We start from the raw sequence: 22,597 nt of genomic DNA, 5'->3' as shown, positions 1-22,597 counted from the left end.
CTTGGAACTCATTTTTATAAATAATCACAATGCAATAAAATTCAACGCAATAATGACAAGTTTCGTAATACAGGAACTAAAAACCATGTTAGTATTACTAATGAATTGTACCGCATATTTGACATGGCCACGACGTTTTGTGGACATGCCATATTTTAACCTCCGTAGCATACGTTTACATTATGCATCGGTTGTGGATTGTGACACAGTAAAATAATCTAAGTATATGTTAATATATTATTTCTTAATTAAATAATGAAGATTTCTGTACTAACCACCTTGGTTGTAGCCCTTAATGACTAGACACTTCATACATTCTGTATGATTGATAGGGATAGAAATTGGTTATCTCATTGTAATAGATAGAAAATGTTTGAAACAACATGATATTTCCATATCAAGTTTGGATTGTATATTTCGGATCAGCTATACTTTAGTTACAATGCTAAGTGACGCTCGTGACGTGACGCTCTGTTATAACGTCCTGTCTCCTCCACTAACTAGCGTGGCGTAGCTCTCGAGTTGCCGTTCAAATATTTTTGACAGCAACTTGTTTTCCTTCTCCAAATGGCGAAATGTATTGTGCTGCTTAGGAACTATAAAAAAACCATAAAGCAAAACAATAAAACTAATAAACTACTAATTTTAACAATTGTTTAAAATCCAATTTAATTTACCAATACTAGTATTTTCTGCGAAAACACTTGAGATATTTTTAATTTCCTTTAATTTAACATGTCATTATAATTATTAAGATGAATCGACAGAACATCTTTAAATATAGCTTAAGATTCTAATATAAAATATCATGAAATAAATATATAAATTTGGAAGTGAAACAAAATCGGTTATTTTATTTGCAGATTAGAAAAAAAGCCATTATCGTAATGTGTTTGCGAATTCAATAGGGCCCTTTTTTTTTAAATCACGAAAGCATTTATAATGTGTTTAATTAATTGAACGTGAATAAAATGAAACAAACAAGTTATTAAATTTTTTTATTCGTTTTCTAATAAAACAAACAACACACGTATGCTATTTTATCTATTAAAAATGGTTTGTTCACAACTCTTTTTTATTGGCTTATATATATTGGATACTTTTTAATAGGCCACTGGGATGGCATTACTACAAGGCTAAAACACCTCCGATTTTTTATTAATAAAGTTTGTCTTGATTGCAGTGTTACCTGGGTGAACTGCTTCGTCATCTTAAGATCATAAAGGATTAACCTGTTAGGGGTATAGCAGTTAAATGAAATCCATACGGATATACGGTTTTTATGCAGCGTCGTACTGGAACGCTAGAACGCTAGGTGCAACGTAATTATCGGTAGGGTAGTAACAAGCTACAGCCGAAGCCCCCAACAGACTAGACCAGGGAAATTGCTGAAATAATAAATTCCTAAATTGCGTTTGAACCCGGGACTTCGGCTTAAAAGTTTACAGTGTTTACCAGTTCGCCAGAAAAGTCGTCAGGAAAGCCGCATATAAGCTCATGACTGGTAATATTAGCCAGGGCAAACCCAGCATGCGGGTGTCTGACCTAAAATGATTCCCTGAATGCGGACTTCAGCTACTTTCTAATAAATACTATTGTTATGTTTTAATCTTTTCCACACAATAAAGCTGCATAGGTGTCGAAATCTGCAACATGAACTTGCTCCTGCAACAATAAGAAAAGTTCCATTAACATCGTGTTCGAAATATTAGGCTCACATAAATAAAATACAGTGCACATATTTAGAAGTTATTTATTTGCTTTGTACCTCGAGATTTATTTTAATTACCTACTAGCGAAACATTTTTCATACTAATACTTTACTTTCGATTTATTTAAAGCAGGTTGAGGCGGTATTAGGCGCCATAATGCGCTAAGAAAGCCAACAAGTAATGTACTAAACGCGTTTCAAACGACGATTTTCGTCACACTTCGAGGAAAAAAACAGGATAACTTTCAAATACGTTTCTAACTGACTATTTTTTGCTGTTTTTCCACTGCATTAGTTTCCTAGGCCGCTCTTTAGATTATGGTCTCGATTATTATTCCCAGCGGAATAAAATCTACTATTGCTTTCCAATAAAAAAAAAAAACTATTATCCGGCTAAATTAAAAGTGGTCCATATAACTTGCTGTTAGGTGCAAATTAAACTTAATCGGGTAGCTAAATAAAGAACAAATTGGTACGGTAATTTTAAAATAAATCAACTGTGTCTAATATCTTGGATATGAGTCTCTAGCGATGAGCGAGTGTGATGAAAAAAATAAATATAAGTACGACAATACACACATCGCTATCGAGCCCCAAAGTAAGCGTAGCTTGTATTATGGGTACTGAGATGACTGATGAATGTTTTATGAACAATACACATTAATACTTATAATATACAAATAAACACCCAGACAAACTCATAGATTTTCATTACACAGTGATTTTCCATTTGTAGGAATCGATCCCACAGCCTTGGACTCTGAAAGCAGGGTTGCTGCCCACTGCGCCAATCTGCCAATATATTTGGAAAGTCTAATCTTTTGTTATCTACTGTTTAACTATAGCAAGGATCAAATGAATTAAAATACTTAACTTATCAGTAATGGCGGTGTTGTGTGTCAAGGCGGTGTCGAAGATACACGATTAATGGGATAAATAATGAGTTCGTAACTTATCGCTTTATCTGAAGTAGGTACAAGTTGTAATTTAAGAGGTTTTTTGATAAGCATCGAAAATTAAGTGTTATGCCTTGTATGATACTCGGCTGATTATATAGTGCGGTTGGCGCATTCCCCAGGGTGTTATAGCTTACTATACATTAATACCACGACTTGCATCATGTTTAAGTGATAAATAGCAAGCTTAAATTTGTAGCATTGACAGATTAGCATTCATTCATCATCATCGTCAACTCATTACCATTTTTTTTTATTATTTATTTATTTATTCAGAATATTGGTAAGGGTACTGAATTGACACAGTAAACATGGTGCCACGATAACTTTAGCAGTAGTATAAAATGTGTCGCAACAATTAACGCCCACTTCCAACAATAAATGTAGAGTACAATTAAAACAAAAGTAGAACATAGTAAATGCCAATAAAAAAAAATTAGAGCCGGGTAAGTCAATTAAACAGAGATAAAAATACAATGATTAAGTTTCAAGTACAAAAAAAAACATGCAGCTACTCTTTAAGTGTGTGTGTATGTGTGCATGTGTGCGCCCGTGTATGTGTGTGTGTGCGCAAGTGTGTGTGAGTGTAAACTATATGGCACGGGTCTCCTCTCAATGTTAAGGCCATAATCTAACACAGTGTACAAATGCGGATTGACAGACCACACAAGTCTTTTAGAATGTTAAGGAACTCTCAGATGCAAGTTTTTCGATGCGGGAAGGATACAACAGATTTCGACGACCTCCCTGGCGCAACGGTGAGCGCTTTGAATTTAAGTAGGACGTCCCGGGTTCCATTCCCGAAAGGGGCAATTTGGGAATTTATAATTTCAGAATTTTCTCTGGTCTGATCGGATGGGAGGCTTTACCATACTCCTTAGTAAGTTAGCCCGCTACCATCTTAGACTGCATCATCACTTATTACCGGGCTAGAGAGACTGAGATGGCAGTCAAGGGCTAACTTGTAAGAGAATAAAAAATAAAAGATGCCCGGGGCGTATAACAAAGCCAACATACCTCCATCCTGCCCAAGGATCAGAGTTAGCCATAAAGCTTTCCTACAACAATACAAAAAAAAGCTTTGCAGGTTTACTCACAATTTTTTACTTCACTGTTGAAGCAAGCAATATTTTGATTATTTAAATTCAAAAGTTCAATATCATGTGGATCATAATTAAAAACAAATTACAAACCTTTAACATAGTGTTGCTGTTTAACAAATGAAAAATCCCATTTGATAGTGTATTTTCATTTAGTATTGCAGTATATGTTACACCCATCTGTAGATTTTCTTTGATCTGCAATGAAAGAGATATGAGAAAGAATGGAATGGAAGATTTAAAACATGTAAATGTGCAATGCCACTACTATTGCTAAACTTGTGTTGTAAAAATTAACATGGAACAGTTTAAATATTTTGTTTATACACATTTCATGATTTTCTGTTTTTTGAATAAACTTAATAATAAATCCTGTAAAATAAGCATTCAATATCAGTTTTATTATTCAACTTTTGCTTTATTAAATAGCGTTTTTAATGCTTGTGCATTCTAAAATAGATTTTATTTATTTATTTTCTTTAAAAAAAAATCATAAATTAATCTTAGATTTTTACCTGTAGTTGAAGGGGCAGTGTGAAATTTGGCAGCCAACTCGATATCTCATTTTTGCTGAGTTTGTGAAATATCAGTTGCGCTAATTCTTTTAGAATACTTAATATTTTTTCATCTGGGAACAGCCACACAATAATATGAACTTATTAAATTCGTTAGAGCTTCTACAAGATAAGGTTAGTTTTCTATCTATCAATAATAAAATATATTAGATCAGTGATTATTACATAATTACATAATCTTGACTTAATCTTAGAAACTTTAGTCAATATTTTTCAAGCGTTATTAATTGCTGTCTTGTTCTTAATACAGGAAGTATTTTTAAAATTATTTTAAGCAAGTGAATCCATTAAGCAGCAAAAGCCTAAGAAAGCTTAAACCCTGCCAAAAATGCTGGATTTTGTATTTGTTTGGATCTATTCAAGGCTAGTTTGTATACACATACCAAGCTGTGAAGTGATTTATAATTTTGGAATAAAAAGGTTGACAAACTCTGAGATTTTTTTTTTTTTAAACTAAAGGTTACTTTTGATTTTTATCAAATAAATTTAGTATTAGTTGTGGACTTGCTTAAGTGTTGTCCTGGTCCATTTCTTCCTACATTTTTAGATAGTGGTTACTATATTATTTTGCATACAAGATTACTACATTATTTTGGTTAGTTTCTTTTGCTTCAAAGCCTGCATAGCCCCTATTCCTAGAAGATGAGACAAGGTACCTTCATGCACACCTTTACTATCCAATGCAAAGGAAATTTTGTATGGTGCCATCTTATTATGGAGTTTCAAATACTCTTCTTTGGTTGCATTTGTAATTCCATCTAATAAAAGAGTCAGTAAAGCTGTCTCCAATCCCATTGCACAAGTTAGACTTGATGTATGGGTAGCATTCTGTAACAAAAAAAGTCAATAAGTAATTTCGTTTTGCTTTTTTAAGTTATAAATACAAATGTTTATTACTTACAAATTTAAGAATAATTGTTTGCTTGTTTGTTTTGCGTGCATCATGCTGCAACCATAGAAGCGATTAAAATAAGACTTTCCTAAAGCAATATGCTAAAAGTCCCATCTAAATAGTTAGAAAGTTAATACTTTAAACTAAACAAAGGCAATAGAAAACGGATAATTAATTCAGAGATAAAGACTATTATAGATACTTCAACTCAGTTGTGCGCGCGGCCCTATGTGTGCGTGCGCTTGTAAATATACAACTTTCATTCGTGTGGCAGTGACGCGGCAGTCGTCGTTCGAGCAAGACGTGTTCCTATCGCTTTTTCTTACGGGTACAGTCGTTTACGAAAATGTCTAGTTCTTCACGGAAAAAATGTTTAAGGAGTCAGGTAAATATTTTTTATTTTTAAATTTAGATGTAATGAATAGGTATTTATTATGATTCTATATACGAAAAAATATATCCTTGTTGACGTTTACGTATTATTGTTTTAGACTCGAGAAACCATTGCTAAGGTATACGAATTTCTGAAAATAGATGCGAGAGATATATTGGAACTAGTAAGTGATCCAGTTTGCAGTGCAAGTCCAATTTTAATATCGAAACTAAGTGAACATTTAAATAGCGTACGGAAAAGAACAGCAATGGCAGTGGGGGTATCAGAGAGAACAGTTACTAATATATTGGCTGAAGGAAAAGAATCTGACTCTAAGTTTAAATCTCCGCATAAAGACCGTAAAAAACGTTTAAAGAAGTTAGAATTAGACAACTTTAACGTTGATGTTATACGTTCCACTATTCAAAATTACCATTTAGAACATCGTGAGTTACCTACCTTGCTAAAGTTGAAAGGAATATTTCAAGATAAACTTAACTATGATGGAAGTATTTCGACTCTGCGTACAGCTTTGTTAAAGTTGGGATACAAATGGCGAAAAACTGTGGATAACAGACGTGTTATTATAGAGCGGCATGACATCCAAAAACTACGATTTTCCTACCTAAAAAATTTACTCAGATACCGTCAAGAAAATCGGTGTATCGTATATACAGATGAGAGCTATATCTTAACTAATCATGTTCAAAACAAAGGATGGGGTAATAAAGATGGACCACCTTTAAAGAGAAACCTGTCGAAAGGACAAAGAATTATCATTGTGCATGCTGGTTCAGAACAAGGTTTCGTACCTAACGCACTATTGACATACAAAGCAAATAGTGTTTCTGGTGATTACCATTCTAACATGAACGCGGAAAACTATGAAAAGTGGCTAAAAGAACGTCTAGTACCGAATCTTCCACCTAACTCTGTGGTTGTGCTTGATAATGCCTCATACCATAACGTTCAAAATGACAGAGCCCCAAATTCGAATTCCAAAAAAATAGAAATGCAGAGATGGCTGACAGAAAAAAATATAGCTTTTAATCAAGATATGAAAAAAATTGAACTGTATGATTTGATTAAAAAAAATAAAGAAAACTATATCTGTTACAAGATTGATGACATACTTCAGCGATATGGCATAAAAGTTCTTCGATTGCCACCATATCATCCTGAACTAAACCCCATAGAAAATGTGTGGGGAATTTTAAAAAATTATATTGCTTCGCGTAATGTCGACCAAAATGTGACGGAAATAATGAAACTCATAAATGAATGTTTAAGTCAAATTGATGAAGGGATGTGGGGTAATACTTGTCGACATGTACAAAAGAAAGAAGAAGAATACTATAGACATTTTGACATGGAGTCAGAATTCATAATTAACCTTGATGAGAGCAGCGAATCCGAAAATTCATCATTTGATTTTTCAAGTAGCGATTCAGAATAATGTTCAATAAATAAACATTAAATTACCAAATAACTGTTTTTTTAAAAAAAAACCCGTATATAACCCGTAAATAACTGTATTTGTATTTGTACCCGACTGTACCTCTTGTCACGCACACAAAGTCACTGTATATGTACAAGGTTTACCCACACATAGGGCCGCGCGCACAACTGAGTTGATGTATCTATAGGAACTATGTGTTCTCATTTTATCTTGCAATAATGAGAAAGTTTGTTTTGAATTCAAATTCAATTTTTTTTTCTATTCAGCCTAATTGAAACATCAAGTCTATATTTAGTGACTCTACCACATGTTCGCAAGACATATTCTACCAAGAAGCTGTGAAGAAACTCAGAAGTGGCTCTATTACTTCAGCATTTTACGATCATTCTGTCTAGTAAGAGATGAAGCAAAGTACATTATTAGTTATACAAACTTATCCCTAAGGAATTCTTTAACTATATTGTAACTTAATGTAATAATTGTGTTATAACTGTTTACTATATACTGTTACTGTTTAAACTTACGCATTGGTAGGTCAAATATTACCTAAGGAATCATGTTATAAAACATATACTCAACCCCACAAATGGCTTCTGTACCTTTCCCAGAAGCAGTGATCACTAGTTTATGACCATTTCTAGTAAGTTAATAATTTAGCGAAACTACTGTTGGTTTTGATTTCTTTGTTGGCTTTTGTTAAGACTTAAATTCTGCTGGAATACAGTTTCATTCAAATTATTATATACATTTCTAGTTTGGTGTTACCAGAATAGATATTTTACCAAATAGTAAAAATAATTTTGACCTTGCAACCCAAATTTTCAAATATATGGTGTAGTTTATGTGGAATTAATAAATATAATCACATTTATATTTTATAAGTTCTACATTTTATAGTTCATGTCTTACATTATTATTATTTTCAGAATCATTGCTGTTAATACCAATTGTCTCTACTATTTGAGATCCGCAGCTAAAGTTGGCAATAATATTCACATCAGCACTTTCAACTCCTTGCATCATATTTATGCTGAATAGACTTGGAGTGGTTGTAATCTGCAAACAGAAAGCATTTCTATTAACTAAAAATATAATATAAAAAATTTACAAAAACACTATATGAAATAATACATTATATACATATAATTGGTGATATCATTTAAATTTAAATTTTTCAAAAAAAAAAAAAAGTATTTCATAAAAAATAATATAAAAAGAGAAAATAAAAAATAATCTGAGTTTAAAATATACTGAGTAACTTAAGAAGAAAAGCCAGCAAATAGAAATACTGAATGGCAAGATGCAGCCATAAAAGCAAAAGCAAAAAAGTGCTCCCAAAAAGATTGTAGTCTAGTCTAGGAATATTAGTTTTACTGGCTTATAAATAGACCTTGCTTACAAATTTTGTAGTAGCCACAATACATTTGTTCAATAGTATTTTAGAAAGCATTATGCAAGTAATTTTGGTACTAATAATATTCATTCATTTTGGCTTGTTTGAATTGCACCCTTATTAAAATGACTAGAAATGTAGATCTTGCGTAACTTTTAACTTAACAAGTATGTAGCCTGTTGATAAACAAGTAATGTTTTTCTATTATGGAACAATGATTTTATGAATAACTATAATATTAGAAATCTTACTTACACAGACTTTTTATCCAGGGTAAGGAAACATTAAGGCCATTATGGAGACAAAAATATGAAATGAATTTCTATAAACAATATTTATTTATACTCTTTTTATGTATACCACATCAAGTTAAGAAAAGCAAAAAAAAATATAACAGACACTTCAAGTACGTAGTAGGATACAAAAGGCAGCCTTAATGCTTAGTAGCAATCTCTGCAGAGAAACTTTAGGTACGGAAGACGAAAAACGAAAAGATGGGGTAGTGTTTAAAAAATACATACAAATAAATACATACTAAACATAAAGCAGACTATGCACAAACAACAATACTATTGATAAATATAAAAAAATATATACTTTAGCATATCATAAATACTTAAATATAATAAAAAATGTTTTGATGTTATTTTAAATATGTGCATGTTTACTTACAGAACTCCACCAATATTTCCTATATCTTTGCCACTGAATGAAATACTGCATTATATCTTCTTGAGGAACTACTAAATTCAGTTTCAACTTTATAGTATTTCTTGGCTTAAAATCATCATTGCTATTGTCTATTATTAATTCATCAATATCTACTGACTGTGGTTTAATGAAACCATAACAGAATTTTTGCGACAACTGTGCTATATTTTTATCTAAATATATAGAAAAATGTTGTAAAGTCTTTCCATGTATTGATTTCAACCAACTACAGTAAATATTTTGAAGTAAAATCCTACTTGGTTTCTCTAGGCTTATTACTGTTTTTGTTTTAAGGGAATGCTTACTTGTGAGGAATTTTGCTAAGGAAGTAAGCTTTTGTAAATCAGTTTTCATTTTTCTTTACTTTTTGTGATTTTATTATTTCAGGTTGCACTTCATGGAGTGGTATGTTGCCTTGGGGAGCAACAAAATAGTCATCTTCTGTTACACTAGCATTTCTTAAAATATTAGCTTGACAGTTGCCTTGAGTTATTTGGTCTTGTCGTAAACTTAGATTTCTGCAAAATGATATAATTTTTAAAATGTGTTATTTTTTTTAAAATAGAACAAATTTAATTTTTTTTGCACAAATGTTGCAGTGGGCACCAATCCTGCTTTCTGAGTCTAAGGTTGTGGGTTTGATTCCTACAACTGGGAAATGTTTGTGTGATGAATGTGAATGTTTTTCTATTATAACTATTTATGTTTATTATGTTCTTAAAAATGCCCATCAGCTATCTTAGTACCCATAACACAAGCTATGCTTACTGTAAGGCAAGATGTGTGTATTGACATAGAATATATTTTATTCAATTACTATAAGAAAGAGAGGATGTTGTTTAAATAGAAAAATTATGATTAATTTGTGTAGATTTTGACAAGTAGAGTGTTGTGTTTTTGAAGTGGAGTCAGCCAGCCAGTTGTAGTCCACATTCATATCTTGGCTAAGGTCAACTATTTCTACATTGTCTGTTCTTGTGGATGTCTTCAGTTTTGACTCAAAGAATTCCTACCCGTAAACAAGTGCCAAAAAAAATTTTGGTGTATAGGTTATGTACTTCTAATACTTTGAGAGCAGCAGTTGGTCATGGTTTTTATCACTAACATGAAAACAGGACAACAGAACAAGCTTGCCAATCAGATGTTGATTATGTGGGTACTTACTCATTTTCTAAAACAGTATACAGAGGTTCCACCCCAGTAGTATCTATATGAAGAATTTTATCTGCAAAAGCGATAGAATCTTCCAAAACCTTAACACCCTCGTCCGTATCGCATTTTACTAAAGAAAGCCTCTCTAATAGAGCTATTGTGTTTGTATCAACTTTAATTCTTTGGTGCGTTTGTTTTTCTAATGTTGTCACTGGATTTGCGGGCACTTTGGATTTAAATCTTCGAGGTTGTACTGTATAACATATACAATATGTAGTTTTAGTAAAAGTTCTAATGGCAAACTTAAACTGCATAACTAAACAGTTGATATAATTTTTGATATAAATATACTTCTGTGATACTTTTTCGAAAAATCAGTTAATATTTTCTTTTATTTATTTTTATACTTGTCACCCATAGACTAAGCACCAGTTTGCTTTAGACTTTATTTACTGGTCTGTGCTTTCGACTCTGGGTTCGACTTTCCAGTCTAGACTCTAGAGTTGACTAAGGACATTAAATATATGGAGGGTAGAGGTAATTAAATAGCAATAACCCGCAATAACCAATGGCCAAAACTTTTTTTTTAAATTGACTGGCGTGACGTGAGCCAAAGAGCCCAACAAGATTTTGTCTGAACATTTTGGGGTACGATTTAATGATACAGTACAGGATGTAGCGTAGACAGAGAAGGATGTAGCTCGGGCGCCGAGAGCGAAAGCCCGTCAATGCTTGATGGTTTTGATTAATTACATAAATACTCGTAAACTAAAAGGAAACTAACGATAATACACAATAGAAAAATAGTTTAGTTATTGTCTTTGGTCATTAGCTAATGCCAACGATATTTGTTATCTGTCATTGTTATGACTTTTGAAGAATTGCAAATATTTTAGGTTATAAAATTTAAAGTAATACAAAAATTATAAGTTACACACTGAGGAGATAGAAATAAATAAGAAACTAGTTGATAGTATTTCTTTGAACTTTTTGTGTAGGTTTGTTATTTTTCCAGTCATCACTGTTTCTTAAAACTCATAAGAACCATATTGGGTTATAGTGTATTTGCATTGCTACTATGACTTATTTTTTTAAAAATAATGTATGTGTTACAGATACAATGAAGAAATATGCGCGTAGTGTTCTGTATGATAAATTACACAAAGGTGCAGTAATTGGCTGCGTTGCGTTAACCCTGTATGGGTCAGTTCTTCTAGGTGAACATTTCTACAGATATTACAGATATGTAAAGCCGCAAGTCGAAGCAGCTAAAGCGGCTGCTGAAAAAGAACTGCTAGCTGAAGGATCATCTGATAAAATATTATAATCACCTTAAACAATATTAGGATAAGTTTAAATATTTGTTAGTTGATTTAATGTAAATATTATTTAATAAAATGTAAGTAGTGATTCTACGTTTTATTTATCTCATTGAAATAGTTCTCATTGTTCCTTCTTTAGCTACCGCTATTTTATCATACAGCTTAACATCCCAGTTTTATTTTCTGTCGACATCCCCAAAGCGGAGTGTGAACTCACCCAAAACTAAAATTAGTTCCCCAGATGTGAATAAACATTTAAATGCAGGTATGACCAAATGAAGGTACAGTGGCCTGTATTCTGGAAAGCCTAGAGGATATTGAAAGATATAGAGATGTAATCATAATTTTATTTCCATCTTGATCAGTTCTTCTAGGTGAACATTTCTTTAGCAATGTGTAAAGCAGGAAAACAGTAGTGTAGGCAGTGATACAATTTGGTAACATTATAATTGTGATTGGCGGAATATAAAACACTAAAAAAGTAAGATAAAACTCACTTTAAGAAGCCCCTCTGATTTTATGAGCTTATCTCCGTAGCGCCAGCTGTATACTGTAAATGGAACTATGTATTATAATTTAGTGTGACCGTGGCGGCGCTCATGGCTTCACACAGTTTGACACATTGCATACTAGATGGCACTATGGAGTCAAACACATGTCCAAACCTTACATTATTATTTTGATGTATCTATTTATTGCTTAGATAAAGTAGCTACTGTAGTTGAAATATGAAATAAGGGTGTTTGGTATTTGATTATTTAAACAAAGCTTAACCCAAACCCACGTTTTTAATGAAGCCATTGTAAAAAAGTGTACTGCGCGAAAAAGGTTACATTAAAATCAGGTCAAGTGCGTGTCCAGCTACGCGCAGTGTTAGGGTTCCGTATCTGCAATATCACGTTCTGTAAAAAAAATATGGACTTAGAAAAGTAGGATGGTTGACTCTATAGTTGGCCAGATTTCACTTGCAGCCTTAAGTGTAAATATTAGGTAAATTAAGAATTCTCCGCTACTATATATTTCGTTTTATTTGCTTTTAAGTTGCCGCTCAAATCAATGGACAAAAAAACTCTCAAGCCTACTGCGGCTTGTCAGTGCTACTAGCCGTTTAGCCGCTATTGCGTCTGCTTTAGTTTGGCCCACAGAATCACCATAGAAAAAACTTGTTAACCTACCCTAGTAGTAAGGATAGGTTTTTGGAATTCTGTGTGATGTGGAAATGAACCAAAATGGATAGAACGTTTTTCTATTCGTAGGTATATAACTTTAATTAGTCTTACTTTAAGGCACGACACATAGACTTAAGCTATTAATAATTAAGTACTAAATATTTAAGTTACTCCGTAGACCGTATGTAAGTCTGTTTGTGTTGTTCTGGTAAATAAACAAATTCTAAGTATTCTATTCTATTCTTTAAGTTCGAAAACGAATAGTTCGAACAAAAAAACAGTAATGCACATCGGAACTGTTTAATATAACGACATTGTTAAGTAAAAAAATATCCCTCATTGGTTGGAGACTGGGACATGATTTTTTAGTATTTATTATTTACGATTTTCATTATTATTCATGTTATTATTTTATTACAGGTTAATCCGTAATCATTTTAGACTGCACCATCACTTACCATCGTGTGAGATTGTAATAAAGGGCTAACTTGTAAGAAAAAATTACATGGTTCGTACACATACTCACTAGCTGTTTTACAACCCCCAACAATTTCAGTTACCTAAGTAATTTCAGTTACCTAAGTAATTTCACTTACCTAAGTAATTTCAGTTACCTAAGTAATCTCAGTTACATAAGTAATTTCAGTTACCTAAGTAATTTCAGTTACCTGAGTAATTTCAGTTACCTAAGTAATTTCAGTTACCTAAGTAATTTCAGTTACCTAAGTAATTTCAGTTACCTAAGTAATTTCAGTTACCTAAGTAATTTTTAAATAAATTTACTTATACTACCAGAAGATACCCTAGAGCAGTGGTGAGCGCTCCCGGGTTCAATCCTCGGCAGGGGAAATTAAAAAATTCTTAATTATAAAATCTTTCAAGCGATTTAGCGTTCCGGTACAATGAAATGAAAAAAATGAAAAGAAAATGAAAATACACTTTATTGTAAACCTAACAGAAATGAAATTATAAACAAAAACAACACTAAATAAAACAGGTACAATGGGCGGCCTTTGACGGCCGATTGGCACAGTTTGCAGCGACCCTGCTTTCTGAGCCCAAGGCCGTGGGTTCGATTCACACTGCCGGAAAATGTTTTTGTGATGAGCACGAATGTTTTACAGTGTCTGGGTGTTTATATGTATTTTCTAAGTATTTATGTATATAATTCATAAAAATATACACCAGCCATCTCAGTACCCATAACACAAGCTACGCTTACTTTGGGGCTAGGTGGCGATGTGTGTATTGTCGTAGTGTATTTATTTATTATTTATTTATCGCTAAAAAGCGATCTCTGCCAGGCAACACAATGCTGGATACAAGTTATTTATGGATACAGCTTTAATTGACGGCCGAGTAGCGTGGTGGGCAGTGACCCTGCCTTCAGAGTCTAAGGTCGTGGGTTCGATTCCCACAACTGGAAAATGTTTGTGTGATGAACATGAATGTTTTTCAGTGTCTGGGTGTTTATCTGTATAGATATTATAAGTATTTATGTGTATTATATTCATAAAAAAATATTTATCAGTTATCTAAGTACCCATTACACAAGCTACGCTTACTTTGGGGCTAGATGGCGATTTGTGTATTGTGGTGGTAAATTTATTATTTATTTTATTATATAACTCCCACACTCGTAACAGGTAAACTGGCTAGCATAATCGGCTACATACTAAAGGATGTTGGATGGCAGGTATTTCATTTACTAACACTCTAAATCTCAGTTACTATAGGCTACAATACAAACTTAAAATTAAATCCACCCTTAAGAGCGTGAATCCCGTAGGAACCCTTTATTATCCCGGGATAAACAGAATGGGGTACCTACACGCCTGTTTACACACAATATTATGTAATATGCCCTAAACAATATTTGGTTTTACATCTTTTAATCCCGTGGGTATCCTTTGTTTTCGAGGTATAAAAAGTATCCCATCCCACAAACAAATACACTTACTTTCACATTTACAATATACTAGCTGTCCCCTAATGCAATTAAATGGCAAGTTTTAATATGATTTTTTTGATAATAAAATAACTTTTTAAGGATTTATAATATGCTATGCCTACAAATGGTAATTGAAAATCAACGTAAAATGTGGTTTATTTTATTTTTGTGGTTTATTTTTTAAATGTCTTTTACGCGAAGTCGCGAGGGAGAAAAAAATATACCCTTAAAAGATAGGCTTTTTTTTTTAGAACTTCTGTAGGGGAACAACTGTAAATACATGATTTTATCGAAACTTTAACCTTTTATAACGTGGCGCACGCAGCGGAAGCTCTCGAAAGGTAAAAAAAAACCCCGATCTTGGAACATTCCTCATTGATGCTATGCTTCTATTGGTCTCAGCGTGATGATATATCCTCGATAAATGGGCTATACAACAAGAATTTTTCAAATCGGACTTGAGATCAGAGATAAATCCTAGTACCTAAACACACAAACAAACTATTCAGCTTTATATACTTATTAGTATAAGAAAGTGACTTATTCGGTTGCACGTACTATTTTTATGTCCTAAGTCCGGAGTTTGGTTGGGTCGCACATAATAAGGTAACATTTTTTGTTCTGGCTTGGTTTACACTTTTACTTCATGCTGAAATCTTGCTATTACTGAAATACATTTAATTCGTTGTTAGGCAAGTACTAACATTAATTTAATATTATGTTCTCGTGTTACTTAATATTGTAGTATTTTATTGCCATGTAACCTATATTAAAAAAAATAGCTAGCAAACAATCCAAATAAGTGTATTAATCCAAGTCTAGACGATCAACAATTTACAACATTTATCTTAATTATAGACTGACGAGTCTATAATTATTATAGTGTTTTTAGGGTAAGTAAGTACTAAGTGTATGTTTCCTAAGTTTTTCCACCATGACACTTTGGCTTTATCCTCTGAGAGTGTGCACGAATGTAAATACTCGTAGCGTAGCCAAACTTGTCCTGAAAGTTCGATTTCACGACTCGCCGTAAACTTGACCACCATTGTTGTAAAGTTATAAATTAGAAAGGCTTTGTGGCTTTGCCTAGTCTTCCTTAGATGGCGCTTTGCCTCAAGTTGTTCTAAAGGCTTTACTTCAAAGTCTAACAATTAGCTCCTGCAACGCAAACTGATCCACTTGTCCCTTATTAGCAACTCTTCATATAAAAAAGTTTATATCACAAACAGCTTTTAGTGCTAAGTTGAGAGTTTAATTCCATAGAGTACCTATATGGACCCCGATACATCACCACGGCACACGGTATTATCATCTCAGAATGCGCTCTTTATACCTTATTAAAACTGATCATTTGCTTCGGGACGGTTTAACAAAAATCTTCCAAAAAAATATGGAAATATTCGACGGACCAACCTCTCGGCTCACGTGATGGTAAATGAAAACTTTCGCCCGTAAATAGAGCAAAATTTCGCAGGGCATGCATAAAACGCATCCTATAATGTGCTACCCTATTTTTATCAACTGAACCTTTTAGGCGCCATGTCGCAGGCGCCTGTAATTTACCGAAATCAACGCCTTCAGACCGAAACAAAGTAATGCTAGGCGATAACGCTAGGCAATAGAAATAAGCTTTGGAAGTAGTACATCTCCGGAGGAGCTCTATCGGAATAATACGCTGCCGATACATTTTTACTGTGTAATTTATAATTTATTTTTGTAATCTTGTACCACGCCACACAGATCTTCTAAAATACCTAAATGAATCTGTATCTACGGTATATTTAATAATTTCTTTAATCTTTAATAAAATCTTTAACACTAAAAAGATCTTCCAAAATAAATTATCTACGCACGTTTCGCACCGACAATGAAGAATCCTCAGGAGACGTTAACTTCCGTACGCACAATTACTAAAAGTTGCAGATTATACTAAATAGAGCACTTTAACAATTGATTCAATATGTTTATCTGCTTTTAGTAGTTCTTTGATTTTATTCAAAATGTATTAATTTTAAGAAGGCTTACTCGACATGTGGAAGTCAAAAGTGCCAAAGTGTCATGGTGGAAAAACTTAGGAAACATACCTACACTTAGTAGTTACTTACCATTTTTTGAAACGTCAAGTTTTTGGTTAAAAAAAAGCTAAGGTTTTTAAAACTTAAAACTTATGTATATTTGCCGTATCACTAATTAAACTATTAATTTTAATATCTCTTTTCTTTGTGTAGTAAATTAATTACACGATAAGCACTTTTTAAACGTCAAATCTGTCTGATTGTGAATCTACCAGTGCTATCGGTACATGTGGATTTAGGTTATAAATACCATGGCTTTCAGGAGGTGTATACCTCCTAAAAGCCATGGCATCCTGGTTGTTAGATAGTAATTAAATGAAGTAGCAAAAAAATTTTCATTGTAACTATATTATGGACTACCGCAACTGCCTGCTTTTATCCAATATTCATCCCTTTCTGTTTTCTATATAGTTCGCCTACCTGAATGTGAAAACGTGAACGAAATTCAGGAACCGGGTTATTACCCCACTTGATTATTCATTTACAGGAAGGAACCGATCCGTTTCCCACGGACGCTAATGGAAAGGTAATCTATTCAGCCGTGGACTACACGGCCACGTGGAGGGCGATGGAAAAACTCGTCGGGGAGAGATTAACGCGGAACATCGGATTGAGCAATTTCAAATCGAAACAGATTGCCGCTCGGACGTGTTACAGGATAGCTAATAAAACATAGGCATATATATTTTTTTAACAAAATGTACCGGACATTTTGTAAAAAAAATATGGATACTAAATAAGACTGATCTTAGACAAGACTCTTACGTCGAGCAAAATTTAATTCAGTATTTTTTATTACAAGTAAAAGATGATCGTAAGTGGAAAACTATGGCCTACAAACAGAGCAGTACTTCGCAGATCATGCAAGGAACGTGTACTACACTCTGTGTCCATCAAATTGAGGTGAAGGTGTGTTCCTTACGTGTCTGGAATTACACCGGAAACAACGCTTTGGACCAATGCACCTAGGCTGCAGAAACAGGTATAAGAGCTATGTCACAGAAAGTCTCCTGCAACATTCACTGTATTTTTGGGGTCATAAAAATCTAGGGACCGTTTTAGTAAGGTAATAAGAAAAATAAGAACTGTATATCTTCTTGTCTCTAGATAAGTTCAGTATAAACCGTTGGTCTCAGTTAATATTTATATTAGTCTGAGTTTTATTAGTAATGAAGCATTGTGTAGAATCTCTTTTATGGGATGATAGATAAGATTCTTCTAGACGTCTAGGCCTGTGGATGATAATGAAGCGGGACTTACACCCGTTTTCACTATTAACAGACAAGGCAATGCCTTAGTAAGGCTTAAAAACAAAAAAGATTCCTAGACATACATTTACCTTTCACCAATTTTATTCTTTGATTTTTACGAGGCGACTCTTATAACCTAACTCGTCGTGTTGCGCTTGTGTTATCATGTTTTTCATTTTTCGTATCAATTTATGTTTATTTAGGCGGCGACCAACATCGTTAATCATCACATCACAGTTGTCATACGTTTTATTTTATCTAGAAATCACCTAAATCACTAGGCATCCACTTAAGGCAATTCCTAGATTTATTAAAAATGGGCATGAGTGCGTTATCTTATCCAACTATGTTAGCCTAAATCTTGTCGTCACGAAAGTTGTAAAAAGGAAAACCGTGTAATCTAGCTTGTTAAAGATAAAGGATGCTGTACCGCGGCTTACGCTCATGACACCGTATGCTATCAATCATTAAGCTATCAGTTCAAAACAAACACAGTAACAATCAAATGTCACTGTAACAACACGTAGTGTTTATATCCTCTTTGCCTGTGTAGCTTTTTCAAATCGCTGCGGTACATAATATAGGTGCCTAAAATATAGAGTTTCTAGTTGTAACAAACTAAATAAAGTTTTAAATCCTGCACCGTAAGAGAAATCACTGGGCTTTTAACTTTAAATGGATTTTAGAATACAGTAGAAAAACTTTGTTCAACACTTTTGGATTTATGCACGTATACTAGTACTTATCTCGTTTTAGGTTTTAGTTTTAGATGAAGATTCAATGGTGTTAATTCGCTTTTATGGTTTGAACTGTGTTTTTTCTACATTTTAGATAGATAAAAGGTTATTTTTCGCTCGGTAAAAAAACAGAGAAGAAAATAGAAATGCTGCCAATTAATTTCCGCTTTTACGGATATATCGGTAAGCAGAAAAATCTTTCTAGATATTTATAAGAATTTCGCAATCTTCGGATTTACTTAGTAGGTATGTAAGGAAAGTTCCAACTTTTGAAAGGAAAGGCTTTTTTGGGAGGAAAAAATAATGAAGAATGTTATGAAATATCTCTCCGTGTACTTACATAAATCCTGTACTTTAAAATTTTTTTTATTTCACTACAAGTTAGTCTTTGAATGAAATCTCGCTGGTAAGTGATGATGTAAAGATGTAAACCCTTACCCTGTTTAGGGAGTAGCATTTATATAAAACCCATACCCCTAAACGGTTTCTACGCGACGTCGTACTGAAACGCTAAATCGCTTAGCGGCAAGTCTTTGTCGGTAAGGTGGTAACTAGCCACGACTGTAGCCTCCCACCTCCCACTCAGACCGGACGAGAACAAGTTCAGAAATTATAAATACGCAAATCCTTTGCTGGGCATCGAACTTGGGACATCTCACTTAACACCACAGCGCTCGTCGGTGCTCGTCAAACCATATGTAAAATAACATATGATGGAGGTCTCTAAATGGTTTGAGCAGTCTCATTTAGTGATAGTTTTCTATTTGTATGTTATATTAAATGGTTCGATGTTTATTTGTATTTTTATTGTTTTTTTTGTTGAATTAATTATGGTTTGTATATTATTTCACATAGAATTCTATAAACTAGATGGTTGACTTATATTTTCAATGGTGATACTGTGGGCCAAACTAAAGAAGACGAAAATGTCGGCCGAGCGACTATTTACACTGACAAACCGATGTAAAACACCATTGTGTTTATATTTTTGTCTCTTGCTAGCGGCAACTTGATTGGTTGATTTGTCATAAAATAAAATTAATAAAAGTGAGATAGATTGTGGCAGGAATTGTTGATATTGAGACTTAATCAACAACTGTTGCCAGCTCAACTAAAAAGTCAACCATCCTATTATGCTAGGACTTTTTGGAAAAGTTAGAGAATTTCTATTTTGATTTGAACGATGTTGTGTTTGAATCTAGCAATTCAAATTTACTTTCATGCATTTCAAGTGTAGTGGTGTATATGTAAAAGTTCTGGCGCTAACGTGCCATTCACAGAAATTGAGCGAACGTGAGAATCGTGAAAGTGAAGCAATATCCGGACAAACGCGCCCGGCGTGTGTTCACGAATTGAAAACGTTTGATCCATGGATTCTATTCCAAATAGAATATATGCGATGTTTGGCAATTCGTCACCTTTACAATTCCTTGACTCGTCGGTACAACTGTCTTCATAAAAGTCGCCGGCAAACTTTGCACTAAATAATATACTTTATATATATATATATATATATATATATAAAGAAAATTTTAAGAGGACTATATATATATATATATATATAGTCCTCTTAAAGAAAATTTTAAGAGGACTATATATATATATATATATATAGTCCTCTTAAAATTTTCTTTTCAAAATTAATTTATTTAAAGTTTAGTAGATACTACGTGGATAAGCCAAGGTAGCACGTGGTCATGGATCGATCAGATCAAATCTGCAGTGGGGGGGTCCTTGAGTGAGTGTACCAGACTATCTGCAAATGGGGAGAAGTGGCGAAAGATCGTCAGGCGAGTAACAACTACCACATACAATGTCCCATAGTGATGACCACGACCACTCTAGTAAGAGTGTTGCAAAGAAGAAGTGACCCACTTTATAAGACTTTTTAAACGTCTAGACTGACTGTCTGTTTGGACGCTCCAGAGCACCGGATCGGAAGGCAGATTCCACTGAGAAGGAACCGGGAACGATATGAATGATACTATTCCAATCATCATTAAATTTTGCAAAGTTACATGATGTCAGAAGCTAGGTATCCTATGTGCCATTCATCCAGAAAAAGGTACTGTTCCCGAGCAGTAGAAAGTAACTTTTAGAAATCCAATTTGATTGACAAAATCTACATTAACGTGAGCAAATTCGCATGCAAAATAAAGTATTTGTAGGTATAAAACCTCCGTGGGTATAAGCGTTAGAAAGTAACGAAAATACCTACCGGTCATCCAAATACACTTTTTTTCCCAGGAAATGTTAATAAAACTGAACATCACAATTGACCGGCTCTTGAATTTTACCGCCCATTATCCAAAGCCCTAAAGGAGGTGTGTAATCGTTTTCAGTATTCATGTTCATTTATAGAAATGCAAATTAAATTATCGAAATCAATTTCTGACAAAGGAATATTACCGCTTTGTATTGCGCGCGGTTGGCCGAAGCGGCCCACGAATGATTATAAATTCTCCGCTCCGTTATTCACAATTGGTCGGGCGCACTGACAGGCGAGATAATTCGCTAAGTCCTAAGCTACGAGTACTGCGTAGGTCCGATAACGATTCAATAGGATTTTCACAGTGAGCCAGTAAAGCAGGCGCCATTCGCAGTCCCATCCATCGTTCGGCATTCCTCATATTTTTTGTTCCGTGGACAGAAGGCTCTTTTGTGCAGAATAAATGCCGGCCAATGATGAATTATGACCGATCAAAAGTTCTGATACAATTCAGTGCTGTTTCAGAGCTAAAGATCGCGATTTTCTATCTAATTAAAATTTTTCAGATGGCAAATTAAATTAAGTTTTGCTATCCTTCTCCTGTTTACTTTTCGCCGTAGATAAGGCATCTACTTTAGCATTACTCAACTAAATCTGCCATCTGAAGATTCTAGATTAGATTGATTATTTACTAACACCGGGCGTTTTAGCCTATTTAAAAATTTAATGAATTCGAACTCTAATCTAAAATTCTTAATTTAAATAGAATCAAAGTTCATTAATTGAATTTTACTCTGCATTTTGCCCTTGAGTGCAATCTCACCAATAAAATACAAGGAAAAGAACTCGTGTCTTATATCGAGCGAGGCACCATTTAAATTTTAAGAGGCACCATTTGTCAGGAACATGATATCTCTTCAATTCCGTCAATGGGTTAGTAGCAGCGTCTATGGAATAATCACAATTATAGAATAAGGAGATTTCGGATTTTTAAAAGAGTAGGTAGGTATAATGTATCGTAAGGCATTGGTGAATTAGATGATGCTACGCCATTTATTCTATGTTGATCTTCTTAAAGTCATAATCCCACGGACGCTGCACCTAATTTTCTGCAGACACAATTAGTAAGCGGGGAGACAAAAGGAATGAATAAGTAATAATCAAATAACACGGACAACCACTCTGGGAACTGAAGCAATTAAGGATGATGGATCGTTGAACTTGTCTACTGGAATGACCCGCCGCTTAATAACGTCTTGTTTCTTTCTGAAGGATTTTTCGTAATTTGTCACAAAAGAACTCGAGGAGTAGGTAATACACGGTAACGTAATTTGTATTTTTAAATTGTTTGCAGAAAAATTGTATAATTTTTTTTGCTCTCCGATGACTTAAATTTATGAATGTACAAAAATTATTTATGAAAATAAAATTACGTGAGCATAACATGAAAGGTGAGAGCCTCGGGCTTTTAAAATACAATTTTTCAGTTCAGAAGGCCGGAATATCATTTATCTATCTTCCATATATATAAAAATCAATAGACGTTAAAACGTGTAATTTAA

The 22,597-nt window shown here is 33.6% G+C and overlaps 3 protein-coding genes across 4 annotated transcripts; 1 reads left to right on the top strand and 2 right to left on the bottom strand.

The window, feature by feature from the left end:
• Positions 1-1,036: 1,036 nt before the first annotated feature.
• On the bottom strand, positions 1,037-9,543 carry LOC120629083 (DNA polymerase subunit gamma-2, mitochondrial). Of its 2 annotated transcripts, XM_039897825.1 has the most exons (8): positions 9,132-9,543; positions 7,976-8,122; positions 5,244-5,288; positions 5,011-5,170; positions 4,283-4,395; positions 3,861-3,965; positions 3,685-3,725; positions 1,037-1,665 (listed from the first exon to the last, which is right to left on the bottom strand). In XM_039897825.1, the coding sequence occupies exons 1-8, from the start codon at positions 9,522-9,524 to the stop codon at positions 1,599-1,601; spliced, it is 1,071 nt and encodes a 356-aa protein (XP_039753759.1). In that variant the 5' UTR covers positions 9,525-9,543; the 3' UTR covers positions 1,037-1,598. The 2 variants fall into 2 exon arrangements, with proteins under 2 accessions (XP_039753759.1, XP_039753760.1); XM_039897826.1 differs by lacking the exons at positions 3,685-3,725; positions 5,244-5,288.
• On the top strand, positions 5,432-7,097 carry LOC120629082. Its single transcript, XM_039897824.1, has 2 exons — positions 5,432-5,619; positions 5,726-7,097. Exons 1-2 carry the CDS (start codon positions 5,581-5,583, stop codon positions 7,061-7,063), a joined length of 1,377 nt encoding a protein of 458 aa, XP_039753758.1. The 5' UTR covers positions 5,432-5,580; the 3' UTR covers positions 7,064-7,097.
• Positions 9,482-10,797, bottom strand: LOC120629084 (glutamyl-tRNA(Gln) amidotransferase subunit C, mitochondrial). Its single transcript, XM_039897827.1, has 2 exons — positions 10,335-10,797; positions 9,482-9,688 (listed from the first exon to the last, which is right to left on the bottom strand). Exons 1-2 carry the CDS (start codon positions 10,634-10,636, stop codon positions 9,514-9,516), a joined length of 477 nt encoding a protein of 158 aa, XP_039753761.1. The 5' UTR covers positions 10,637-10,797; the 3' UTR covers positions 9,482-9,513.
• Positions 10,798-22,597: the final 11,800 nt, after the last annotated feature.

Source organism: Pararge aegeria, chromosome 14 (assembly GCF_905163445.1).
Source record: "Pararge aegeria chromosome 14, ilParAegt1.1, whole genome shotgun sequence".
In the NCBI taxonomy this organism is placed as follows: Eukaryota; Metazoa; Arthropoda; class Insecta; order Lepidoptera; family Nymphalidae; genus Pararge; species Pararge aegeria.
This window is presented reverse-complemented; position numbering and strand designations above follow the sequence as displayed.